This window comes from Trichomycterus rosablanca, chromosome 1 (genome assembly GCF_030014385.1).
Source record: "Trichomycterus rosablanca isolate fTriRos1 chromosome 1, fTriRos1.hap1, whole genome shotgun sequence".
Lineage (NCBI taxonomy): Eukaryota > Metazoa > Chordata > Actinopteri > Siluriformes > Trichomycteridae > Trichomycterus > Trichomycterus rosablanca.
Window position 1 is genome coordinate 54,054,593 of NC_085988.1, and position 25,834 is coordinate 54,080,426.

At 39.1% G+C, this 25,834-nt stretch overlaps 2 protein-coding genes across 3 annotated transcripts; both read right to left on the reverse strand.

Annotated features, from left to right (window-relative positions):
• Positions 1-254: 254 nt before the first annotated feature.
• LOC134322813 (protein bicaudal D homolog 1-like) lies at positions 255-12,088 on the reverse strand. Its single transcript, XM_063004166.1, has 7 exons — positions 11,771-12,088; positions 6,405-6,617; positions 5,291-5,443; positions 4,711-5,184; positions 2,795-3,904; positions 1,455-1,606; positions 255-1,238 (listed from the first exon to the last, which is right to left on the reverse strand). The coding sequence occupies exons 1-7, from the start codon at positions 11,984-11,986 to the stop codon at positions 494-496; spliced, it is 3,063 nt and encodes a 1,020-aa protein (XP_062860236.1). The 5' UTR covers positions 11,987-12,088; the 3' UTR covers positions 255-493.
• Positions 12,089-17,784: 5,696 nt separating this feature from the next.
• Positions 17,785-25,814, reverse strand: zcrb1 (zinc finger CCHC-type and RNA binding motif 1). Of its 2 annotated transcripts, XM_062994636.1 has the most exons (8): positions 25,772-25,814; positions 22,119-22,209; positions 21,484-21,512; positions 21,276-21,387; positions 21,054-21,161; positions 19,094-19,203; positions 18,940-19,012; positions 17,785-18,291 (listed from the first exon to the last, which is right to left on the reverse strand). In XM_062994636.1, exons 2-8 carry the CDS (start codon positions 22,200-22,202, stop codon positions 18,151-18,153), a joined length of 657 nt encoding a protein of 218 aa, XP_062850706.1. In that variant the 5' UTR covers positions 22,203-22,209; positions 25,772-25,814; the 3' UTR covers positions 17,785-18,150. The 2 variants fall into 2 exon arrangements, with proteins under 2 accessions (XP_062850706.1, XP_062850707.1); XM_062994637.1 differs by lacking the exons at positions 22,119-22,209; positions 25,772-25,814 and adding an exon at positions 21,643-21,774.
• Between the last annotated feature and the right edge of the window lie 20 nt (positions 25,815-25,834).

Sequence of the window (25,834 nt, forward strand, 5' to 3'; positions counted from 1 at the left end):
TATAAGTGATGCTGATTCAGACAGTGAGAATTATTACAAATAAAAATTAAGGCCTGAAAGACATACACCTAACCAGTAGACTTTAACTAAAACCAAGTCAGTTATGCTTAAACAAAATAAAAAATAGTTTACTTAAAATACATGTTGGTAAAAAAAACCTAATATTAGGATATTCTTTAAAGTGCATATTCTAATTCATTGGCTAATAAGACAACACTTTCAAACAGCATCATGTAAATTACATGATTTGTCATGTCTTTTAAAAACCACAACAGTGCCTAAAGCCAACACAGGTGATTAATGTCCATGACACTCTAATCTCTATTGTTTGGGAGGCTTGTACTTAAATGCTGTCATGCACCAAGTTAACGCCACTTGTGCTCCATGAAATCCCTGAGTAAAACAGTCACAGAAAAGCGTCAAGCACAGTGGACACTACAAAAACCAGGAAACCAGTTTGTTCTCCTCTCTGTGCCACCCCGCCGAGCCCTCATTAGCGGGGATGCTGGGAGCTGTAATTTCTTGAGTATAGTGAGCCATGGGAAGATGAAGATGGGGAGGTATATCTGCCTGTGTGGGTGGTGTGAGTCAGGTTTGTGGGGGCCAGGCGAGTTCTGGGTGAGCTCCACGAGGAGCGATAGGAGCTTAGCACTGGCGAGCGATAGTGTGAGGGTGAGACTGAGTACAGCGGCTCAAACGCATAGCGACGCGCCAGTCTGGTGGTGCGGGACATACTGGTGGTATGAATGTAATCCACACCAAAGGAGTGTGGCTTCACCCCATGTGTACGCATTCCTACAGTCCAGTGGGTTTGGCTTGAGCTATGAGGTGTAGTTGAGGGGGTCCAAGTAGAGGAAAGGGAGGAGGCAGGGGAAGAAGGTACTTCCAGAGAAGGTGGGCTGCCCGGGTCAGAGGAAAGAGAGGGAGTAACTAAGGCCATAGGGGATGATGTGGCAGAGGCTGTTGCAAGTGCCTCGGCTACCGTGGACAAAGTGTCAGGAAGGGGCAAGGTGGCTGTTCCACTTACTTTGGGTGATGTGTCCCTGAAACTGACCGTCCTGCTGGTATGGGGCTGGTGTGATTGTTCATGATCAAATTCAAGGTCCTCCAGGCGCTGTGTTAATGCTAGCTTCTGCTGGATAGCCATGCGGAGAAGGGAGTTCAGTGTTTTCTTCTCATCCTCCGCGGCTGCCAGCTGCCTCTGCATCTCATCCAACTGAGTTACGTATTCATCACACCTTTAAAAAAAAAAAAAAAAAAAAAGAGACTATGTAGCAGACTAAAACAATTTTTAAATGTATTCCTTTTTTATTAGATATGTTATTAATGCATTGACTGACGAAAGACAGGAAACACCCTGGACAGGTCGCCAGTCCATCACAGGGCAAACACACACACACTCATACCTAGAAGGACTAGAGTATCTCCAATTAACCTGACTACATGTCTCTCACCGTGTGGCAAACATTGCTCTGAGAGAAGAGAAGGTGGCAGCATCCTCTTTTAGAGCCTTTAGTTCATTCCGCAGTTTCATCATTGTCTTAGTCACCATGTGCTTCTCAGCCTCATACTTGCTTTTCAGGTTTACCAATGCTGTTTCTGCAGTCTGTACAAATCATTAAAAAGATTTTTAAAAACACAAGAATCTGTAATTATCTTGAACCTTTATTTAACTTGATTGTATTTTGTAAATATAAACAAATTTTGCAACACTCAAAAGTTGAATTGCTAAAAAAGAGCATTTCTTAAAGCAAGATTGAAAATAATGTATATCTTTGACCACTTATCATACATAATATTGTGAAAAGATTCAGTAAATCTTTTCTCAGACCATGTAGGGCATGGCAGAAAACCACTTTTAATTATTTGTGACCTTTGATGTTTGAAAATCATACATTAATTCTATGCAGAAATGCAGCCTTTTTATTTTGGTCTATCTCCATTAGTGCACCCGCGGTGGGTGAAGGTAACACTAAAACAGTGACATAAATTTGGGATTTTAGAGAGCCATCTGCTGCCATCAGGGGAACAAGCTAGTCCAGATCTCCTGTTAAAATATATGGTGCATTATGAAGAGAAGAATCAGACAATGCTGACCATGAACTGTTGAGCAGCTGTTGAGCAGACAAGAATGGGCAAAAATTCTACTTGAAAGTGAGCAAAAGTGTGAAAAGTGAAATTAACAGCAGAGGAGATCTAATTGATAAACTCTGGAGTGTGTTGCAGGCATTAAATTCCTAATTTAAAAATTACAATTAATTTAGTCAGTGAAAATACCTGACTGGAAATGGAATTTATAAACAGGACTAATCTATAAGACTAAGCCACAAGCATTACAGTGGGAAAATCCCAGTGGAAAGAAGCTCAGTACAAGCTTATTTTTTACAAATCCAGGCATGTCACTTAATGCCATTTCTAGGTCTTCTTAAAATCATGTACAAAGTGCCAATGTATATGAATCAGTCGTCTCTTCAAAAATTCAAAACATGGAGAAATGTTTCTATGCATAACAGGCAGTTTATAAGAAACTGCTGCCTGAAATTACAATTACAAGACGTGATTCCCAGTTTATGTAACTCAGGTTTTAAATGTAACAATGGCTCTAGTGTACTTAATTACTCTTCTTAGTACTGACTGGGCAGTGATATGAACACATGACTTCTGACTTTAGAAATTAATTGTTGTTGTAAAATGACAATAGACAAGCACTGTAGAAACCTGGAATGTTCTACCATTTTTGTTAGTTACAGCTCAATGCTCTCAGTCAGCTAAGAAAAAGTACTGATGAGCCTACCTGTTTGTTGACTTTTAGCACAAAGCGCAATGTTGCGATCTGCTCCCTCTTTGAACTTAGCAGAGACTTGAGTTTAAGAATTTCCTCCATGTAGGCTTCTTTCTCTCTGTCAAGAAGTGGTGCAAGTTCACGGGCAGCCGCTCTTTGGTGTGACAGCTGCAACGAGCGGTCTACAGCTTTCTGCAGGTGCTTGATCTGGTCACGGATGATGGCATTTAAGTGTTGAATATTTGTGGGTTCGCGGCGGGGCTCAGAACCAGAAGATGAATCAGGGGCTGGAGATGAAGATGATGATGAAGAGGCACTGACAGCTGGTGAGCCCAGAGGGTTATGCACTGGGCTGTCCTCTGAGTTGAGGGGTTCTTTAGACGGCGACTCTGAGGGGCTCTGAGAGTCGCTGGGTGAAGACATTGTTGCAGCGTTGATAGCTGCCAGACGACGAGCCAGTCGAGGCGTCAGCAAAGCTCTAAGCTCATCCTGTCCTTTAAGACCTGTTGGTGTAGCACGTGGTGGGGTCCGGCCCTGCCGGTAGTAGTCCAGCATCACACGGTTGGGTGTCTCATTGTTGCACAGACAGACATGGTGGTAAAGCTGTGCTAGTTCCTCACTAAAGGTGGTCAGCTCTTCTTGGGCTGTAGCCAGGATGCTATGGCTCTCAGAGGCAGAACTGCTCACTGTCTTTAGTTCATGCTCAAGTGACGCTGCCTTCTCCCTTGAATCACGGCAGCTGCGCTCTAAGTGAGCTACTTGCCTTTCTAGAGTTTGCAGCTGAGTCTGGTCATGTTCTTGTGCTGCTCCTTCCACTTGATTTTTCTGCAGCTCCTTCAGCTCGTTATTCAAATTTACAACTTCTGCCACTGCCAATCTGTACTTACAGTGCAGCAGTTTCGTGTCCAGGTCGCCACACACCCATGAGGGACTCTTTAACTCTGGCTCATCCTCATTTTCGTTACCGCCTTCTGTAGCACTGCTCTGCTGGCGAAGAAGACGAACTCTCTTCTGGAGGTGCTGTGCCCTTTCGAACTGTTCAGTCAGAGCATGCTGTGTGTGTCGTAACTGTGTTTGACATTCCTGCAAGCTGCTTACTGCAGACGTCTTCTCCTGCTCCACCTGCAAATAAACAGGCACAGAACATAGATAAATCCAACAGTTTTGCAGTATTAGATATGCTGAAATCACAATGAAGATACAAGTGAATACATGGTAATGCAAGCTGGTGAAAAGTAAAGTAGAAAATTAGATCAAGGTAAGTGTTTAGAGTAAATAATTCAGGTTTAGTCTTGCTGTTTGATTTTAAAGGAATTTTAATGCACTGGTATCTATATCACATCATTTCTAATGGGTTACAGCATGCCTCTTAGCTCCAATATATATCCTAGTATTTTTTAATACTGCAAATGTAAGCAGGTGAGTTCTTTCAACATTACATTACCTTAATGTGATGAGACATGTATGATGAGACATGTATGGTCTTATACTCTTGTGAATTTACTGCCTCCTAGCAGGGCTGCTGAGCAGTCTGCTTAAACTGAACAGTTTACGACTGACAAAAATAGTTAACAGTGGTTGTGGTAACAGTAAAATGGTAATATTTTACTACACTGCAGACAAAACTACATGTCACGTGTCATGTTATCCCATTATTTGAGCCATCCTAATGTTGTAATTCAAAGCAGCTCGACTCCTGTAATTTAAAAGGGGGAAAGAGACATCATCTTCTACCTCATTTGCCATTCAGTGGTTTAGAGACAATCCAGGAAACCTTTTTGCCTGGACACTCTCCAACAAAAAGGCCAGTATTTCTCCTGCCACCTTAGCATTTAAGCTGATTGGTGCACTAAGTGTGACACTGAGTGTAAGAGAAGTGCAATATAATTTAATATAATATAATGATATTAAGCTATAAACAAACTCACTTGCTGAAGCTGCTGTTTGAACTTCTGAATCTCTGTAAGGTGAAGTTCACTAAAGAGGTCAGTAGTGATCAAGTGACTTTGGTTTCTCTGATCTGCTGCTCTGATATCTCTATTGAGTCGGGTCATTGCTGTTCCAGCTGAACCCAACAGAAGTCCGTTGCATTTGCCACCATCCTCGCTTCCCGGCGATGTGGCAGTGGTGGGCGTGGCACTGCCACTTGGAGGTGCTGAGCTGAAGGCCAGTAGATGTGCACTAGCTGAGGTGAAAGCAGCATCACACACTGTCAGGTGCTGGACAAGTTCTTTACGCAGGTTGTTCTTTTGCTCACGCTCACTTTTCAGAGCAGTCAGTGCTTCCTCCAACTGGCTCTCCGAGATGTCCTTTAAACGCAGGGCATCTTCTAATTGACTGTTCAGCAAGACTGTCTCCTCCTCCAAAACCTTAATCTCGTGTTTCAGACCTTCATACTCCACCTTTGTGTGAGAAGCAGAAGGGTGTGGTTTGTATGATTTTACTTATCAATGCTTTACAAGTAGGTTTTAGTGCATACACAGAGTTTGTGTGTCTGTGGTCACATACCTGGTTCTGTTTAAGTGTAGCCACCAGTTTCTGCAGTGAGATGTTTTCCTCCTCTAGTTCAGTGTAGTCCTGCAGCAGTCGAACCTCCCTGAACTTATACTCCCGTGCCTCCTCTCTCATCCTGCTCCTCTGTAACTCCAGCATTGCATTACTCTATAAAAAAAAAGACAGATAGAGAACAAAACACAGAGAAATCTTCATATTTTTAAAGAAAATACTATAACACAGGATTAATACAGATGTTTTATTTAACTGCTATAAAATCAAAGTTAGTCTATATACTTTCTATTACAGCTCTCACAATACCTAAGGATTTTAAAACCATTACATCCCGTCATTTACCTTAAAAGAGGTTTTAAAAAATTAAACTAAATGTAATATTCAAACCTCTTTTGTATGATGAAGTGTCAGAGATCTATTTAGTTTTAAAACAAATTTTAAAATTGATGCCTGCAACACAAACCCCCCAAATTTAGGACAGGGGTTCATGGAATATACAAGTTACACAGTTTTAAAACTTTCCACTCTCATGGCTCACCACTTTCTGCCAGACTTCATGAGAGAATTGACGATAATTTAAAAAAGAACATTTCTCAGTGTAAGAACTGTCCCATAACTGTACACAAAGTAGAATCTATAAAGACATGAGACATGCTGACAAGTTTGGTGAATTGGAGCATTGATTTCAAGTCAGGGTTTCATTAGTGTGTGACTGCATGAATGCTTGTTTTTACTAAACTGGCACAAATTCCCACAGACATTTATCCCAAACTAGACGCTACTTTACAAACAGTCAGTAAGTATTATTACTATTTAGGCATGGTAATTGGTGTTGGGTTTTGACTTGACAGTGTACAGACGGCATTGACTAATATAAGAATGGCACAGTTGCACAGCTGGTGTTGGTGTCACACACCTCCAGGCCATTGTCTGTGAAGACAGTGGCCAAAATGTCTATGCAGGTTTCTTCCAGAAACTCCCAAAACAAGTCAGTGGATAGTTAAAATTTTATTTCAGAAATTATAGCATTATAGCTCCATCATCACTGTTACATTACAGTATAAAACCTCTGCATCACTGGTAACCATGGTGATTTTTTTGTTAATAGCCCTACCTCACGGAGCTCCTGCAGGATGGTGCCTAGTCTCTCATTTTCTGCTTGTGTGTTGGAAGCTTGAGAGCGGGTGTGCCTCAGCTCAGACTGTTGCTCCAGCAGGCGGCCCATATAATAAGCTTCCTTGGTGGCCGACTCCTGCAGCAGAGCCTCCTCATTAGTCTCCCCATCCTCTGCTACCTTTCTCTGGATGGAATATGCCTGGCTGAAGGCCTATATGTCGGAGAAGGAACAGAGCAGAGAAAGAGAGTATTATTTCTATCTTGAAGATGGTTAGTTGATCAGCCTGCTAACTGATAGCAATGTGCTTCTTATACCAACAAAAAACTTCAATCACACTTAAAATCACAAGTCAAGCTTAAATATTAAACTCTTAAATGTCATACCAGTTGTACATATTTTTAAGTGCATTTAAATGTGTTTTAGGACACATCCACAATATTTAGAATGTACTGTATATTGGCAGCAAATGCTATATTACAAATGTAATACATTTTTACATCATTACTATGTTAGACAGCAAATAAAGTGAAAGATTTCAAAAGAGTTACATGGGAAAGAATTGCAAAACCTGCAAACTATAACACTGTCACCAGCTTGAAACTTTTGCTTTTTAGAAATATAAACAATATACTCGCTCTCCAATCCAATTACTGCTAAAATGTCTTTTTTAGCATCTGTTTCTGTCCATTATTCAAGCAGACATGAATTTTAGTATGTATTCCTCAGAGATGTTTATCTGCAGGGCGCGCAGGTGGCACAGCGCTTAGTCACGGCTCTTCTCAGTAGGGTTCAACATCAATAGAGAGGAAGCGTAACGCAATCGAGTAATTGGATGTGACTAGATTGGGAGAAAATTGGGGGATAAAATGCAAAAAAAGAAGCTTATCTGCTGTGTCTAAACTCAGTCCTAATGGTTAATCAAACCACTAGGGGTGTCAGCAGAATGATTTATATTTTCAGTCACCTTCATATACACCCACAAAGCAGCTGTCCAGGAATTAGTCACCTGGACATGATTGACAGAGTGTAGATAGTAATTGTACATACCTGTAAAACTCTATTATTCATACAATAATAAACAGAATTAAATAATTGCATATATGACTACATCTCTATCATTCATATAATAATGAACAGATTTAATTATTGTTTGCATATATGGCTGTATAATATCTGTCATTAATATAATAAGATGTTATTGATAATAAGTACATTTTTAATTACAACTGAACGAAAAATTAGGGTCCTGCTGAAATATATTTTAAACAACAATAAGTAAGAGGAAAAAGATATGCTGAACTATGTGCAGCATAGTAGCACAGCAGGTATTGTGAGTACCAGTCTGCTCCAGGGTCATGTGGTTATACCAGCTATTGATGATTCATGGTTCTTGATGCAGTGACATATGAGGGATCGGAAATCACTGGTATAACCACTGGTTAATTGCTCTGTACGCACTGAAATTTTCCCACTGAAATTAAATGATTTCATGAATCATTTATGCACATGCATATTATGCACTGTAGAGGGAGCAATCCCTTACAATCTTCATTTGATGAACATCGTTTGAAAAAGGTGCATCTTGTGCATTTTTAAACCTTGTAGTGTAAAAAAAGTATGTATAAAATAATGTGAAAAACATTTATAAACAGTTCCATGTGTTACTGACTTATTTTATATATGTTTATATTTTATAGTTTATTTTTATGACCATCACACCGCAAGAAATTTTGCATGTTTATCTTATAATAAAAACAAATAAAACCATCTTCCAAACCGTTACATAAAACATTCCATTTTGCATTACTGACACAAGTTTTTTTGGAGGAAAAACACATCTTAATGAATATATTTAATTAGATTACAGTAAAATCAGGAGTCATGTCACCCACACACATGCACCATAACCTACTACTTGAAACCTGTCCAAATGTATAACCCAATTCTTAACACTAAATATTTATCATCCTACAACCACAAGGGTAAAATGTTCAGGCAAATCCTTTTTGACTGTTGTGCATAACAGTCATGTCTGACACTGTTTGGGCTACACAGAGAGATTGCAATGAAACTTGATATGCCAAGTGTAACTATAGTTTCCTGTAATCACTAACCATTATTAGATTGCACTTACACTGAGATTACACAAGTTTATTCCAACTGTACATAGAAATCGACTAGCAGATTAAAATAAAAATTACCTCAGGATGCAATGATCATACTTTGAATCATGCTTAATGCCAACAATTTCAATTACATTCTTTTTTTCATTATGACGCACCTTCAGCATGTTTTTATGTTTTACCAACAGTTTTGTTCTGCCTTTGTTAAGCTTCTGGCAAGTGAGTTCACAAAGAGCTCACCACCCTGTGTCACTTTTACTCACAAAGTTTGGCACAAAGCGGTGAACCCCAACCCATCTTTGTTTGCAAAGACTGAACATGTGCTGGGTCCTCCTTATAATACCTGTTACCAATTCACCTGATTATTGTGTTATTATCTTTGTATGTGTTGCAGATATCAAATACAAAATGTGAATATATTTATAAAATACAGGCAAGTTGGTCAAGTTGGCCAGCCAAACTCAAAAGAATGGCTGTTGTTATAGCTGAAAATATCACATAGCGGTCACTCTATTTTTAATACCTTTTATTTTTAAATTGGGATGTCCATCAAGCCAATGGTCAGGTGTTCAATTACTTTTGGCCATATAGTGTATGTTACCAGCTGTAGTTATCTACAAAGCCCAGCACAACGTTTAAAAACACATTATAGAGTGTGCTGCACCACAAAATTTACGAAGTTGTTGTATTTAAGTTTTTAGATTTTGTCATGTTTTTTTAAATCCCCTAGTGTCTCAAATCTGTTAGTACCGCCCTTCCAAAAAAAGAAGTGTTACAATAATTCAGTAAAGAGAAGAGTTACAGTAAATAAAGACTGGAGATGTTCTTTACTAGGGCATGCAAACTTTTGACTTCAACTGTATTTTACCACCATTTAAAGTATATATTGTCAGATTTTGGCCCTTTTGTTTACAAATTGAACTACTGCTGCCTGAGTCTGCTCAGTAAGGAGAACATTTTTAGAAAAAAGAAGTACTGGTAGTAGTGGTTTGTCTTTTGTACCTTTAGTGTGTATTGTTTTGCACTGGAAGGTATGGTAGTGCACCTAAAGATGCTGTACATTGTTAATGAAATGTACTCTACATGGAATGGTAAATTGTAGTACTTCCATTTCTGAGCGTGAAGGGCTTTTGGGGGTGTTTCTATGCTGTGACTGAGTGTAAAGAATTATTGATTCAGACGTTGTCATAGGCTTATGACCAGAGGTGGAAAGTCACTCGCGTTACTGTAATTGAGTAGTTTTTTTGTGTACTTGTACTTTTTAAAGTAGATTTTACAACCTGTAATTTTACTTTTACTTAAGTATGTTTTGTATTAGGAATTGTAATTCGCTACATTTTAAATAACATCCATTACTGAGTAAAAAAAAAGAAAACAATAAAAAACTCAGATGTATAAACCAATCAGAGCTTCAGAATTCACATTCTGGGTGGAATTTCAATCTTTTTCTTCATTGGTTGTTGTATAAATGACAGTTTAGTGAACGAATAACCAATTTAAGCTTTTTACCGGGGTAAGCTGAGAGAATAAATGATCTACAATAGTTTTCATTAGTTAGGTGGATAAAACAATTGGGTATGGATTTATATATTCTGGAAACATACAAGATGGTCTTATGTAAAGTGGATTATATCCCTAATGGAACAACACATGGATATAGATCAGGTAAGCAGATAAGTGGTTATGATTTTCTGCTGCTGCTATGCGGTTGATCATGGTCATGGTTCTGCTGTTTACGGTACGCTTTCATTTTGCAATGATAGCAAAGCATTATGAAATATTGTGATATTTTATGTTCATTTATTTGAAGTAAAACGGACAGCATAAATGTGATTGTGAGATTCTGCTGGTTTGTTTTTGATGATGTTCCTATGACGGGGTAAGACCCGTTATATTTTTTATAAGTGCAACCCTAACCGCCTACCCCCCCCCCCCCCCCCCCCCACATTCCCGCTCCCACTCAGGTAAACACCAGAGACCCCCCCCTCCCCAGCTCAGGTAAACACCCGACACCACACACCCCCACCCTATGCCTGCCACTGTCCCGCCAGCCCAGGGTGTTTCTTTATTTCCAGTTCTGAAAGTTGGCAACCCTAGTTGGCACTATTGACCTGAACCAAGTTAGTTAGCGTCAAGTCCAACAAGATATAAAATACAGCGATTTATTGAGGATAAACAGAAATAATGCTGTTTTGAATTGATAACAGCAGTTGCAGTCTGTTAGGAGTGTAGAGAGGTTAAATCCACACATGAACTGCTAATATGCTGCATGGCTGGTGAGCTGTGTGTAGTCTGCTGTATCATTCATCTATCAAATTCTGTTGGAAAATGATGTCCCTCCTTCTGTTAAAAAAGTAACTAAGTAACGTTTACTCTGAGTACATTTTAAATGAGTTACTTTTTACTTTTTACTTGAGTAGATTTTTAGACTAGTAATTTTACTTGTACTTAAGTAAAAAATCTTCAAAGTAATAGTACTTTTACTTGAGTACAATATTTTAGTACTCTTTCCACCTCTGCTTATGACACATCTGTGCACATTATTCCATCAACTGTGTATTATTGTGTCCTTTAAATATCTACTTAATTCTACTTCTACTTAATTGGAATTGTAAGAACAATTATATTTTGACTAGTTTACATTTGAAACAGAGTCATAATCAATATGAAGCTCTGTAGCCCAACAGAGAAACATGTCTGTCAGTAAATCTGTCTGGCAGAAAGCCAAATATGTATACCGGGAAGACCACACCCACACAGTTTGAGAAATACTGTATTAATAGAGGTGGTAACAATGTTACAGATGCTCTACAAGTCTAACGAGAATGTATTTATTTGTTTTACTGAATGTTACTATAGCCAAGAAGCCGAATACACCTAACAGGGCTTCAAAACTTCTACAAGCATAACATCAACACATCTAAAGCATCTATCATGTATTCCTGTCAAACATACAGTTCCTCTACCAGTAAGCACCTGTGCTTTTTAAGACTACTGCACCAAAACTGCAGCATCTTGAGACCACTGAGCATACCGGAAACTGGATAACAGCATAACAATGCCATATAATATCAACTCTAAATGATTGATTATAGTATTGTTATACCATCAGTATTGCTTTACCACACCTAAGCCTGTCCTATTACCAGCATCAGAGCATCACAATAACAGATGTGCTAGCGCTTATTAAGCTATTGGGATTTAAAGACACAAAGCATCATTTAGGTGTATTTGTTTCACCTCCTGCAGCTGCTCTAGCTCCTGCCTCATGGTCTCCTGTTCAGCTTCCAGATCTGCATACTGCTGCTTCAGGGTCTGGTTCTCTTCCAGCACCGCCAGCCCGCATTCAGCCGCGCGGATCTTCTCTCGGTTGGCCTCGGCGAGCTCGCGTGTAAGGCGCTCCACCTCGGCTCGGTACTGCTCCACCGTTTCCCCGCTTCCTCCATCCGCGGCCATCTCCCTGTCCCAGCCGTTCCCCACCTTCTTTCCGCCTCCGCTGCCGTCCTGCCGGTAAAGGCAGGGAGGCGGACACAAGAATTCTAGTAAATTAGAGATCAACACCGGGTCGGCTTTAACCAAACCCAGATCCCCCACGGGAGTCAGAATTTTAAGGACAGCGGTAGCATATAGACATAACTGTGGTAAGAAATTAACTCATCTCAGCGATCTGCCCCGTCCAGAAACGTATGCTGTCCGGTAAATAGTAGCGTATTATTTCCTTCTCTTCTTTTTTTGCTTATTCATGGGGATCAGGGCGCCATCTCTACCAGCACAACCTCCTAACTTGCATCTCATCCCTTTGTGAGTGACGTCAGCGCATCACTAAAGGCTGCACCATGAGAGCATCCCATTCATATAGTCATGCTCTCATGCTCGGTCACTGGGATGAGAGGGATGATCAAAACACCTAAAAAAGTTTGAAATTATTTAGGGTGACGTCAGGTAGTTTAGGACATCATATGGCAAACCGTTCTAACATTAAATAGTGTGACCAGACTTATATTTTAGATATCTAGAATTCATTTATGACTAGATATCTAAGATATATCTAATACTTCTAATCTCTGAAGGTCAGACAAGCACAGTCTCAGGTTTGTTTTATTATGGTACTGTGCTTTAGTTTTAACCCTTAAACAGTCAGGGGTGGTAAAAAAAAAAGTAATTTAATGTTAGTGCTTACCTTCTTTGCCCCTAAGTAAAACATTTTCATGTATGTTATGTATTTCAAATTTTATGAGTTGTATCTCCCAGGATACGTTGCCTTATTAAGGTGTAGAAAGAGTCAAAATAGTAAACATTTAAATGTTTTATTTGACAAAGAGAAGTGATACATTCTTGTCATTTACATCACACATACTAGTTCAAAATATGAGCCAAAATATGGGCATACCACAACCTTCAGTTCTACAGCAGTGAATAGCAACCACATAAAATGTAACATAATAACAAAAGTCCAACTTCATTTTTCAACTGATTCAAAAATGACAAGCAACATACAAATGAACAACAGTGCCTCCCACTCTCATTATCACTCTCATTATTAATTTTTTTGTGGAATTTTTGGAAGCAGTTGAGTGGGCTTTCCCGGTGAAAATGCACAGACAAATACCACATTTCTGACAGGAGATCGTTGTCTGTCCATCTGGGCAGAACCTGCATCTTCTCTTTATCATAATCAATTTTATCCTTGCATCCACGGGTCTTTGGGTTGTTGGTTTTCGGATGCATCTGGTGGGCACATTCTCCTCCCTTCCCTTGGAGGGCCTTCCGTTCTTATTTTCTCCATGGATGAGTGCATATGCAACCTCCATCTTGAACATCTTTAGCTTTTGAGCTTTTGCACACCAAGGCCTTTGCATCTCAGCGATAGAGCAGCCATACATTGTTGATGGCCATTTGCCAAAAGAGGCACATGTACGATCGGTGGGATTTTGCAAGGAGTACGGTACAAGGCCACCATTATGTTATCAAGGTCAACATCTCCCATGTGAGCATTGTATCTTGACACAATGTTTGGACAAAAGAACCTTGTGATAATATCTCTTTTTGCAGTGAATATTAACATTGACCAACTTTCTATAGAAATATATTTTTATTACACAATACAGTACGGTTATTGTTCGCTTAATTATGTTTATTTATTTTATACTGTTACGATGAATTATAAAGTATTGTACTTGTTTAAGTTGCTCTACATATAATGGCATAATTGCCCATAGCCTGATTTTAAAGAAGACTGCAGTAAGTAAATATTTTTAAAGAATATTTGGTTTGATTTAGTTTGGTTTGGTTATTCAATTATTTTGCTTTTATGAACTTGAAGCTTAAATTATGTGCTTGTAAAGCTAATGTAGCAGACAGATTAGTCCAGTAACACATATTTAATGAGTACAGTATAAATTCATACTGAAAATTCATTCATTCTCTAAAAGAGAAAAAAAAAAAAAAAGAGAACTCTGGATGCGTCTGTGTTAAACAACTACAGGCCGATCTCAAATCTTCCTTTCATAGCTAAGATCATTGAGAAAGTTGTTTACAATCAAGTCAGCAGTTTTTTGAATTCCAGTGGTTATTTGACAAATTTCAGTCAGGCTTTCGAGCTCACCACAGCACTGAAACAGCTCTCATAAAAGTGTTAAATGATCTACGGCTGAATACTGACTCGGGTAAAATATCAGTTCTGGTTTTACTGGATCTTAGTGCTGCCTTTGACACTGTAGATCATAGAATATTGCTGGACAGGTTGGAAAACTGGGTTGGACTTTCCGGAACAGTCCTTACTTCGTCACTATTGGCAGCTGTGAATCTGACAGGGTGGCTATGACATGTGGAATCCCCCAGGGATCAGTTCTCGGACCTCTTCTGATCAATCTTTATATGCTGCCATTAGGCCAAATGCTACAGGCTAACAACATTGATTACCATAGTTATGCAGATGACACACAGATATATCTGGCTCTCTCACCAGATGATTACAGCCCAATAGATTCACTGTGTCAGTGTCTGGAGGACATCAATAACTGGATGAGCCAGAATTTTTTACAGTTAAATAAGGACAAAACAGAGATTGTTGTGTTTGGCAGCAAAGAAAAGAGGACCAGTGTCAGTGAACACCTCAGTTCCCGGGCGCTAAAAACCAAAGACCAAGTCCGAAATCTTGGCGTTCTAATAGACTCAGATCTCACATTCACCAGCCATATAAAAACCATCACCAAAACAGCCTTCTACCATCTTAGAAATATAGCCAAAATCAAGGGTCTAGTGTGCCAACAAGACCTAGAGAAGCTGATCCATGCTTTTATCTCCAGTAGGGTGGACTATTGTAATGGTCTCTTAACTGGACTTCCCAAAAAGACCATTAAACAGTTACAGCTCATTCAGAATGCTGCTGCTAGAGTTTTAACTAAGACGAAGAGAACTGAGCACATCACTCCAGTTCTAAAATCTCTACACTGGCTTCCGGTTAGTTACAGAATAGAATTTAAAGTGCTGCTACTGGTCTATAAATCACTGAATGGGTTAGGCCCAGAATACATCTCAGAAATGTTTAGAGAATATAAACCCAGTAGATCTCTTAGATCCATGGACTCAGGTCAGCTAGTTGAGCCCAGAGTCCAAACTAAACACGGTGAAGCAGCATTTAGCTGTTGGGCTGCATATAACTGGAACAGACTGCCAGGAGATATTAGATGTACCTTAAATGTAGAAATCTTTAAATCCAGGTTAAAAACATTTCTTTTTTCTTGTGCCTATGATTGAGCTCGAAATGTTTGCTATTACCCTCATTTTACCACATTTCTTTTAGTTTTTCAGGCTCTTCTAAATTGTAGTGTATATTTTACTATATTTTCTTTTAGTTTTCATGTTCTTAATTTTTTATCTCTCTTGTTTTAATTTCATATTCCCTAAATTGTAGGTTATACTTTACAATATTTTCTTTTAATTTTTCATGTCCTTAATTTTTTTTTATCTCTCTTGTTTGAATTTCATGTTGTCTTAATTGTAACTAAATGTTTGCAAGAAGTCTTTCTGAGGTTTTAGATCTCAGGAATGTTTTAATGCTTTTAATTAATTTTTTTTCCTTATGTAAAGCACTTTGAATTGCCACTGTGTATGAAAGGTGCTATACAAATAAACTTGCCTTGCCTTGCCTTGCAACCATCTTGATGATGGTTGATCTTGAAGGCCAATTTGATAGAAAATCTGGCCAGGTATTAACCTGGCAACTCAGGGCCAGGATGAAGCCATTTTTGCCACCCAAAATTCTGCAGGCTACAGTCAAAACAATCCAGTGGCATCACATAGGCCGGGTTATAATGTGTGTAATGAAAATGTAATTTTGACTAGTCATAATCAGAATATAGATGTCTTTGATTATAAATTAGGATTTGTGACTCTACAAATGGTAAACCCAGTGACATCATTTGAGATGTCTTGAAAGGTATTTAAAAAAAAAAAAAGTAATTGTTGTTCTTACTAGTACAACTGCGAATGCAGATATCTTAAGTTGTTATTTGGACGAGTCAAATGTAATTGTCAGTAGTCAAAACATTTGTAGATATATGATTTAATTATAGATAATCAGATGTAATGCATTAGAGTTAAAACAGCTTGCCATATTGTAAAATGTTGCAATTTATTACCTATTTGAATTATATTCAGAATATTTTAACAATACTGCTATCAGCCTGCTGGGCGCCTACACACAAACACACAATTGACTGTATGGTTTGTAAGGAGCAGGACAATGACTGAACAGAGTTGCCTCATAACTGCGGAAATTGCCGCCTCTGCTGGCTGATTGATGGCACCTGCACAATTAGATGGGGGATAATAGAGATTGGTGCCTGACTCTCTGTACATGAAATGGATCCCCATATGACACCACCTCATGCAAAAGTTTAGATTTATAAATGCTGCTTGTTTTTGGAGGGGCTGATCAGTGAGGTAAGAAAGAACCTCACTCTAAAAATGCTCCTAAAGTCCAAAGCAGAGATGATGACAGCATTTTGCTATGGATGTGTTTCTTAGCAGCACTATTTGGGAGACTGTTTAACTGAGGGATGGATGAATGCAGTTAAATACAGAAACATCCTCCATGAAAACCTCCTCCAGAATGCATGCAAACTCAGAGTGAGGTGACAGTGCACTTTTCAACACAACAATAATCTGACAGTGGCTTCCAGGCGAGCCTCGAAATGTCCCTGAACATCCATTCGATCCTGCTAATCATGATTAATAGTAACACATACAGAATTAATTGAAATGTTAATTGTGATCTAGGTCAACATTAGTGCCTGACCTCACAAATGCTCTTTGCACAAATTACCAGAGGCACAAACAGAATTTGTTTAAAAGCCATCAGAGAAAAGTGGGAAACTGCAAAAGGCAGGCAATTCGATAATAATAAACGCAGTTTTGGAATGGGATGTTAAGGACCACACAGTGGTCAGAGAAGCATGTAATAATAAGACTTCGCCAGGAACCAATGTACAGATGGCGTCTGCATGGCACAGACATGCTATGACACTTGATATGAAAATCCATCTATGTAAGATGACGACCACTGCTACTTCGAGCATGTAATTCAAAACCTGGAGAGAATCGATCAGGGAATCTTGTCTGAGGCTGAGGGGTCAAGAAGGACCAGAACTAATACCATTATGGCTGGGCTGGAAGCATGAAGAACCTTAAAAGACAGCCACAAGGGTAGTTTTTGTGGATTGTCCATGTGCTGGTAATAGCCCATTTTTCAAATAAAAGTACAAGAAAACATGAGTGTTACTCTGAGCAAGGCTCTTAACCAGCGATTGCTCAAATTGCATTCAGTCATAACTGTAAGTCGCTTTGGATAAAAGCTTCTACTAAATGTTACAAATGTAAATCATCTTATTAGATTACATTAGGGCAGTGGTTGCTCAGAGGTTAAACACTGGACTAATGATCAGAAGGTTGTCGGCTCATTACCCATTACTGTCAAGTTGCCACTGTTGGGCCCCTGAGCAAGGCCCTTAACCTTCAATTGCTTGCATGGTATTCACTCATTACTGTAAGTCGCTTTAGATATAACCTAACAGGCTTGTTATACAATGCATATTAGGAGCTATGCTATTTTTCTTTAAAGACAAATTCAGCCAAGATGAGAGAAATATTTATACACATTTGAACTTCAATTAAACTAAGGAAAAAAAAAAAAAAAAAAAAATCAAAATAAGGATAAAACATAAAAAAAAAAAAAAAATTAAATATTTCACATCTACAATCATATATGAAATTAGTACAGTCTTGACATTACACATCGCAGTTATAATATATGTACAAAAAAATCCAAGAAAAAAGGATTGGTTTTAGTCACACAGAATCTACAAATCAAAAACACTGAACAGCTACATGGAGTGACTACACTTTTAACATCAAAGTTCTTAAATGCGGAACCAGTAAATACACCTTTTAACAATGCTTATCTGTGCAGCACCGGGCTCAAAAGCAAGTCTCATGTGTCATTGGTTCATATCACATTTGCATGTAATATTTTGTCATTTACATAATAAGCTGCTCATACTTTTAGACTGATAACCTCACTGATCTGAAAATGCACATTCAGGTTAATAAAGTGTTCATCAGTCACTAAGCTCTTCTTCATCACTGAAGTAGGTGCTCTTTTTGATCCTGCGTTTATTTGAGTCCTCAGATGTGGAAGCCTGGCCTGAATCTCCGGTCACTGGTTTTCTTCGTTTCTCTTCCTCCTCGATTCGGGCTTGCTGTGAAAGGAATAAAGACATGATTAAAAAAATACAGGCAAAAATAGTATCCATGGACATTTTGTAAGGCTAACGAAGAGAAACTTAAAGTTTCCTCTCACATTTGCTAGAAAAAAAAACTTGACAAACTTCACACATTTTGGGATAATGTTTTATGTCTATGGAGGTCATGTAGATTCCTGTCCAGTGTCTTTATATTTTAATGCAGGAGTACCGCAATTTCCTTCAGGCAAGTCTTCCAATGTGCGCCATCAGAACTGCTGCAACTGATTCAAAATGCAGCCACAGGCCTGCCACATTACCCAACTGCTGCACTCTTTTCACTGACTTCCTGTAGCTTCTTGCATTCTTCCATCCTACAAAGCCAAAAAAGAACCAGCCACGACCTACCTTAAAGCACTAATGGAACTTTTTGTACCACATACCCTTCAAGCCAGAACACTGTCTCATCTTGATCCACAAATCAGACCACAGAAAACGCTGATGTGGATGCTTTGCAGCTTTAGAGCTTTGTTTCATTTTACATTTTGTATAACCGTCTGAAAGCATTTGTTGTGATATGAAATATGAAAAACTGAGACAAGGAGCAAATATTGTTATAGCGCTTCTCTTTTGTAAATGAATGAATGAAAAACACAGATCACTGACCTGAAAAGCAATTGCCTGGCTTAAACTGTCGAGTGCAGGGTCTTCTCCTTCATCTTCACTTTCTACCTGTTCACTGAACAGAAAAAAATAAATACATTATTTGTGAACAAACAAAAAAGCTAATTTTCGAAAGTGCATGTTCAATGCTACTTACACCTCCTCAGTTTGCTGTATTTTTTTCTTCTTTTTCTTTTCTTTTTTGGGTGGAGGTTCTCTTTCTCCAAGCAGATTTTTTGGGCAACAGTAGCTTAGATGACCATCTTCCTGCAATGAATTACAGTGACAACTTATTAATAGCCAAATTGTTCCAAATGAATTATTTCAGCTGTGTTGTAAAAATCAGTGCAGAACACAAACGTGTGTAGTAATTTAGGTAATAAGAGTGTGGCATGGTGGCACAGATGGTAAAGTTGGAGTCACATTTCAACTTAGGTTTTAAAATAATTGGTTCGACCCTTGGCCCTAATTACTGTCTGTGAGTAGTTTCGCATGTTCTTCCTATTTCAAGCTAGACTTCCTCATACATTTTAATTGCACAACACACTCACTGGTGCCTTAAGTCAGTACCTCAAGCAGACAGTATATGTCGCTGCTGCACTTAAATAAGGAATAATATATAACTTGGCATTTGTGTAACTTACATTTGCAAGATAAAGCAGTTGAAAATGAAAATGAAATATTCTCTATAGACCAGGCCAAAGCAGGAGAAGAATGTATTTAGAAAAGTTTTAAACACAGAGATATGTCAGCCTGACTCTTATATCAAACATTTACACTGACCAGGAGTAACATTCTGACCACTGACAGGTGAAGTGAATAACACTGATTATCTCTACATCATGGCACCTGTTAGTGGGTGGGCTATATTAAGCAGCAAGTGAACATTTTATCCTCAAAGTTGATGTGTTAGAAGCAGGAAAAAATTGGCAAGCGTAAGGATTTGAGCGAGTTTGACAAGGGCCAAATTGTGATGACTAGACTACTGGGTCAGAGCATCTCCAAAACTGCAGCTCTTGTGGGGTGTTCCCGGTCTGCAAGCTGGCCTGTGTGGTCTGATCCAACAGACAAGCTACTGTAGCTCAAATTACTAAAAAAGTTAATGCTGGTTCTGATAGAAAGGTGTTAGAACACACAGTGCATCACAGTTTGTTGCGTATGGGGCTGCATAGCCACAGACCAATCAGGGTGCCCATGCTGACCCCTGTCCACCACCGAAAGCACCAACAATGGGCACGTGAGCATTGGACACGTGAGCATTGGACCACGGAGCAATAAAAGATGGTGGCCTGGTCTGATGAATTACGTTTTCTTTTACATAACGTGGATGGCACCAAGATGCACTATGGGAAGAAGGAGAGCTGGCAGAGGCAGTGTGATGCTTTGGGCAATGTTCTGCTGGGAAACCTTGGGTCCTGCCATCCATGTGGATGTTACTTTGACACGTACCACCTACCTAAGCATTGTTGCAGACCATGTACACCCTTTAAAGGAAACGGTATTCCCTGGTGGCTGTGGCCTCTTTCAGCAGAATAGTGCGCCCTGACAAAAGCAAAAATGGTTCAGGAATGGTTTGAGGAGCACAACAACGAGTTTGAGGTGTTGACTTGGCCTCCAAATTTCCCAGATCTCAATTTAATCGAGCATCAGTGGGATGTGCTGGACAAACAAATTTGATCCATGGAGGCCTCACCTCACCACACTTACAGGAGTTAAAGGATCTGCTGATAACATCTTGGTGCCAGATACCACAGCACACCTTCAGGGGTCTAGTGGAGTCCATGCCTCGACGGGTCAGGGCTGTTTTGGCAGCAAAAGGGGGACCAACACAATATTAGGAAGGTGGTCATAATGTTATGCCTAATTGGTATAAATCTTTTCATTAATTTATATTTACATACAAGAGGACTAAGTTAAATTTACTGTTTTCAGCTTTTCCCCCAGCAGGTTACTGCAATGAGCAGTGATGTGCATTTTCTAAGTTCCTGCTAATGGTTTGTTGTTAGGACCATTAAAAGCTTAATATTTTGTCATTTTGAGTCCAGACCATATTTTGGAGTGCAGAAATTCTATATAATACAAACGGCCAATTTCAGACTGAAAAGAGAACAACTTACACCACACTCATAACACCTGGTCTTGTCTGTGTAGTTTCTTCTTCGAATAAACTCAGTAGCTCTTCCATTATCAACAGCAATGCTGGCCTTTACTGTTCTACCAAACAGCTGAAAAGGAGTTATAAAGTTACTTTTGAGCACTGGGACTGGGATATACACATACACATACACAGATTGCTTATTTAGAATTATAAATGTGTAAATATATGATTATAAATGTACTTGTTTGTGGTTCAGTGATCGAGCACAATTATGAGCTGACTCTCTGTCCAGGAACAGCACAAATGCAACACCTTTGCTCATCCGTGTTTGCTTGTCTTTGACAATTGTTACCCTTAAAATAACAGGATAAAATGACATGTTAAAAGGTTCACATGATAGTACATACCTTACTACTCTGAAAATCTTAAAACAGGGTAAGGGGACTTACTTAACGACTTTTCCATACTTAGTGCATAGCTGCAAAAAAATAGAAACAAGGGAATAAAAAATTGTTAAAAAGACAATATTAAACATTGCAATTTAAAACAACATTTCCTAGTCAGATTTTCTTTTTTTTAATAACAAGTTAATACAATTTAAAGGCTACCTTCATCTTTCTGTCATGAAATCTAAGGTGTGATTACACGATCAGCTACTGTGTAGTCACACTGTTTCAGCTCCTGTGTGGTTACACTCAAGTGTGGTCATAATAACTTAATAACACAAAGTCTGTTCAGAACACTGGGCGCTCAGGTGGCGCAGCGTAAAACACACTATCCCACTACCGCTACACAGACATGATTGGCTATGTCTGAGGAGGTGACCAAAAAGCCTAGCCATTGGGGGTGTACTTGTCGGTGCACTCTTAGAAGCCCAGATAAAACAGGAGGGTTGTGTCAGGAATAGCATCCGGCATAAAAACTGTGCCAGGTCAATTATGTGGACCCTGTGGTGACCCCTAATATGGGAACAGCCGAATGAAATGAATGAAAAAAATTTGCGTAGAACACTGTGACCCTATTATTGATTAATATTTTTCAGATGTTACAACACTGCGCATCACCAAAAGAGCACAATACTCACCTTATGCAGGTCACTATTGGTCAGTGAAAATGGCAGGTTGGAAATGTACACAGTGCTTTTGCTTGGTGCTAAGCCTCCACTCATTTTGCACCTGCAAAGAAAAGAGAACCATCAGATTAACCAATCCATATTCACTACATAGTCAAAGGTATTTCATTTACCCGTCTATCTAGCGGATTAAAATATTTCCATAAAAAATTTCCATAAGCAACAACAGTTCAGCTTTAAAACAGGGTGCTATGTGCATGTAGCACATAAGAATTCTGACCTTTCGATTACTAGTCCAGTACCTTAACCGCTAGGCTACAACTGCCCTTTTATCAACATACTCAATGCCACATTCTCTGGAAAGATCAATAGTATTTTTTTTATCTAGCAGTCTGACAAACAAATTGAATTTTTGTTTACAAAGGTCTGCAGCTGTTTTGAAAATCTGAATGCCCCTAAGTTCCATAAAATATCTATACATACAATAACAATCTAAAACATTCTGTGCTTCTGGCTATGCAGTAACACAGACTTTACTGTTTTTAAATGACACTGCCCCTTTGCACATACCAAGATCTTGTGCCTCAACTCTCCTAATATAGTCAGATATAACTGGCTGATTTGTATTTTCGCCTTTAATGTCTCATGACACAACGCTCAAATTACAGAGGTCATGAAATTGACTCACTGTTTGTTGTAATTGATGTGGCCTTAGAAATATACAGTGTATCACAAAAGTGAGTACACCCCTCACATTTCTGCAAATATTTGATTATATCTTTTCATGGGACAACACTATAGACATGAAACTTGGATATAACTTAGAGTAGTCAGTGTACAACTTGTATAGCAGTGTAGATTTACTGTCTTCTGAAAATAACTCAACACACAGCCATTAATGTCTAAATAGCTGGCAACATAAGTGAGTACACCCCACAGTGAACATGTCCAAATTGTGCCCAAAGTGTCAATATTTTGTGTGACCACCATTATTATCCAGCACTGCCTTAACCCTCCTGGGCATGGAATTCACCAGAGCTGCACAGGTTGCTACTGGAATCCTCTTCCACTCCTCCATGATGACATCACGGAGCTGGTGGATGTTAGACACCTTGAACTCCTCCACCTTCCACTTGAGGATGCGCCACAGGTGCTCAATTGGGTTTAGTCCATCACCTTTACCTTCAGCTTCCTCAGCAAGGCAGTTGTCATCTTGGAGGTTGTTTTTGGGGTCATTATCCTGTTGGAAAACTGCCATGAGGCCCAGTTTTCGAAGGGAGGGGATCATGCTCTGTTTCAGAATGTCACAGTACATGTTGGAATTCATGTTTCCCTCAATGAACTGCAGCTCCCCAGTGCCAGCAACACTCATGCAGCCCAAGACCATGATGCTACCACCACCATGCTTGACTGTAGGCAAGATACAGTTGTCTTAGTACTTCTCACCAGGGCGCCGCCACACATGCTGGACACCATCTGAGCCAAACAAGTTTATCTTGGTCTCGTCAGACCACAGGGCATTCCAGTAATCCATGTTCTTGGACTGCTTGTCTTCAGCAAACTGTTTGCGGGCTTTCTTGTGCGTCAGCTTCCTTCTGGGATGACGACCATGCAGACCGAGTTGATGCAGTGTGCGGCGTATGGTCTGAGCACTGACAGGCTGACCTTCCACGTCTTCAACCTCTGCAGCAATGCTGGCAGCACTCATGTGTCTATTTTTTAAAGCCAACCTCTGGATATGACGCCGAACACGTGGACTCAACTTCTTTGGTCGACCCTGGCGAAGCCTGTTCCGAGTGGAACCTGTCCTGGAAAACCGCTGTATGACCTTGGCCACCATGCTGTAGCTCAGTTTCAGGGTGTTAGCAATCTTCTTATAGCCCAGGCCATCTTTGTGGAGAGCAACAATTCTATTTCTCACATCCTCAGAGAGTTCTTTGCCATGAGGTTCCATGTTGAATATCCAGTGGCCAGTATGAGAGAATTGTACCCAAAACACCAAATTTAACAGCCCTGCTCCCCATTTACACCTGGGACCTTGACACATGACACCAGGGAGGGACAACGACACATTTGGGCACAATTTGGACATGTTCACTGTGGGGTGTACTCACTTATGTTGCCAGCTATTTAGACATTAATGGCTGTGTGTTGAGTTATTTTCAGAAGACAGTAAATCTACACTGCTATACAAGTTGTACACTGACTACTCTAAGTTATATCCAAGTTTCATGTCTATAGTGTTGTCCCATGAAAAGATATAATCAAATATTTGCAGAAATGTGAGGGGTGTACTCACTTTTGTGATACACTGTACATATCACCCAACTGTGTGATATTTTGTATCAACCACACTTTTCAAAATAGCTTATTAAGGCCCATAGTTTTGGAATAAGAAATTTAACAAACATATGAAAGTGACGTTTGGGAGTCTGCAAATTTTAATCATGTAACTGTAGCTAACAAACATATCTAGGTTTGGTGGATATCAGAAGTTTTCATAACATACATTTGAGTGAGGCCTATTGGCCAAAATGGTAATTATGCTCTTGTGACATAATGACCAGTCCAAAGCTTTTAATAATTTCAAGTTTTTTGTCTTTTAAGAACATGCTGGGTGTAAAACGAGAACTATACAATAGAAAAATATAATTGCGTCAAGGTCTCATGTTGATTCTTTGTGCTCATGTAACTAGGCTAGTTTGACTGCACCTGTTTAAGTCTTAACTTATGTTGAGAGAAAATTATTCCATATAGTCAACTGTAATCTAGGAACTACCAAAACACAGGATTGCGATGAATTATAAACTGCCCACAGTCAAGTGAGCATCATAGGCATGAAAGCTGTCATACAAGAAAAAAAGCACCTGCTCTAACATATCTAACATAACTTTAAATATGTGCATTGACTTAGGTATGTTCTTGATAACATAAAAAGCAGGAGCATGGACTTTTTTCTTGTACAACAGCCTCTTAAACCCAAGGTTATGTAAAGTGTGCTTTAATGCTACAGCAGCAGCTTCAAATCCATGACCTGTTGTGGAATTACATCTGACCATAAAAATAATTATCCTCTTACTATAATATGACATTTTGGGTTTTCATTTTTATCTTGGCAAGTGACCATTACTACTTTTTCATGAGTGTAGAAACTAGCCCAGTTTATGTGGGCACAGAGAAGTCATGATCACTAACACGAAATTAGGACAAGCCACAGATAAAATACGTAATTAAACCTTCATAAAAACATCAAATTCATTATCTAAGCTGCTGTATGTATTTTGACCCAGCATGTTTTGTAACATACTCAAATCCACCATTAACTATGAAAATAAATTACAATTCGCTAAGGGTTTTTGCAGTATAAAAAAGTGTGTTCCAAGAATTTAGTTACAAATGACCGCTACAAGTGTACAAGTAAACTTTTTACTTGAACTGTAGCGTTGCTTTAACTACCTAGCATGTAGACTATATTACATTTTATTTACAAAACATTACCACTGTAGCTACACCACTACAGCTAATCTACAGCTATTAGCTTGCTACTAATGTAACGGTCATTAAAGCATGATCTTACATTAAACACCCACTAAACATATTTAAAAGCGTATAATTATTATTATTACAATGTTAAAATGTTTACATCATTTAAAAACAAAACATACTATGAGTTCCAGCTTCGCTGTGGCCTCTTATTTTGTGAAGCACCAACCGGAAAAGACTAACGG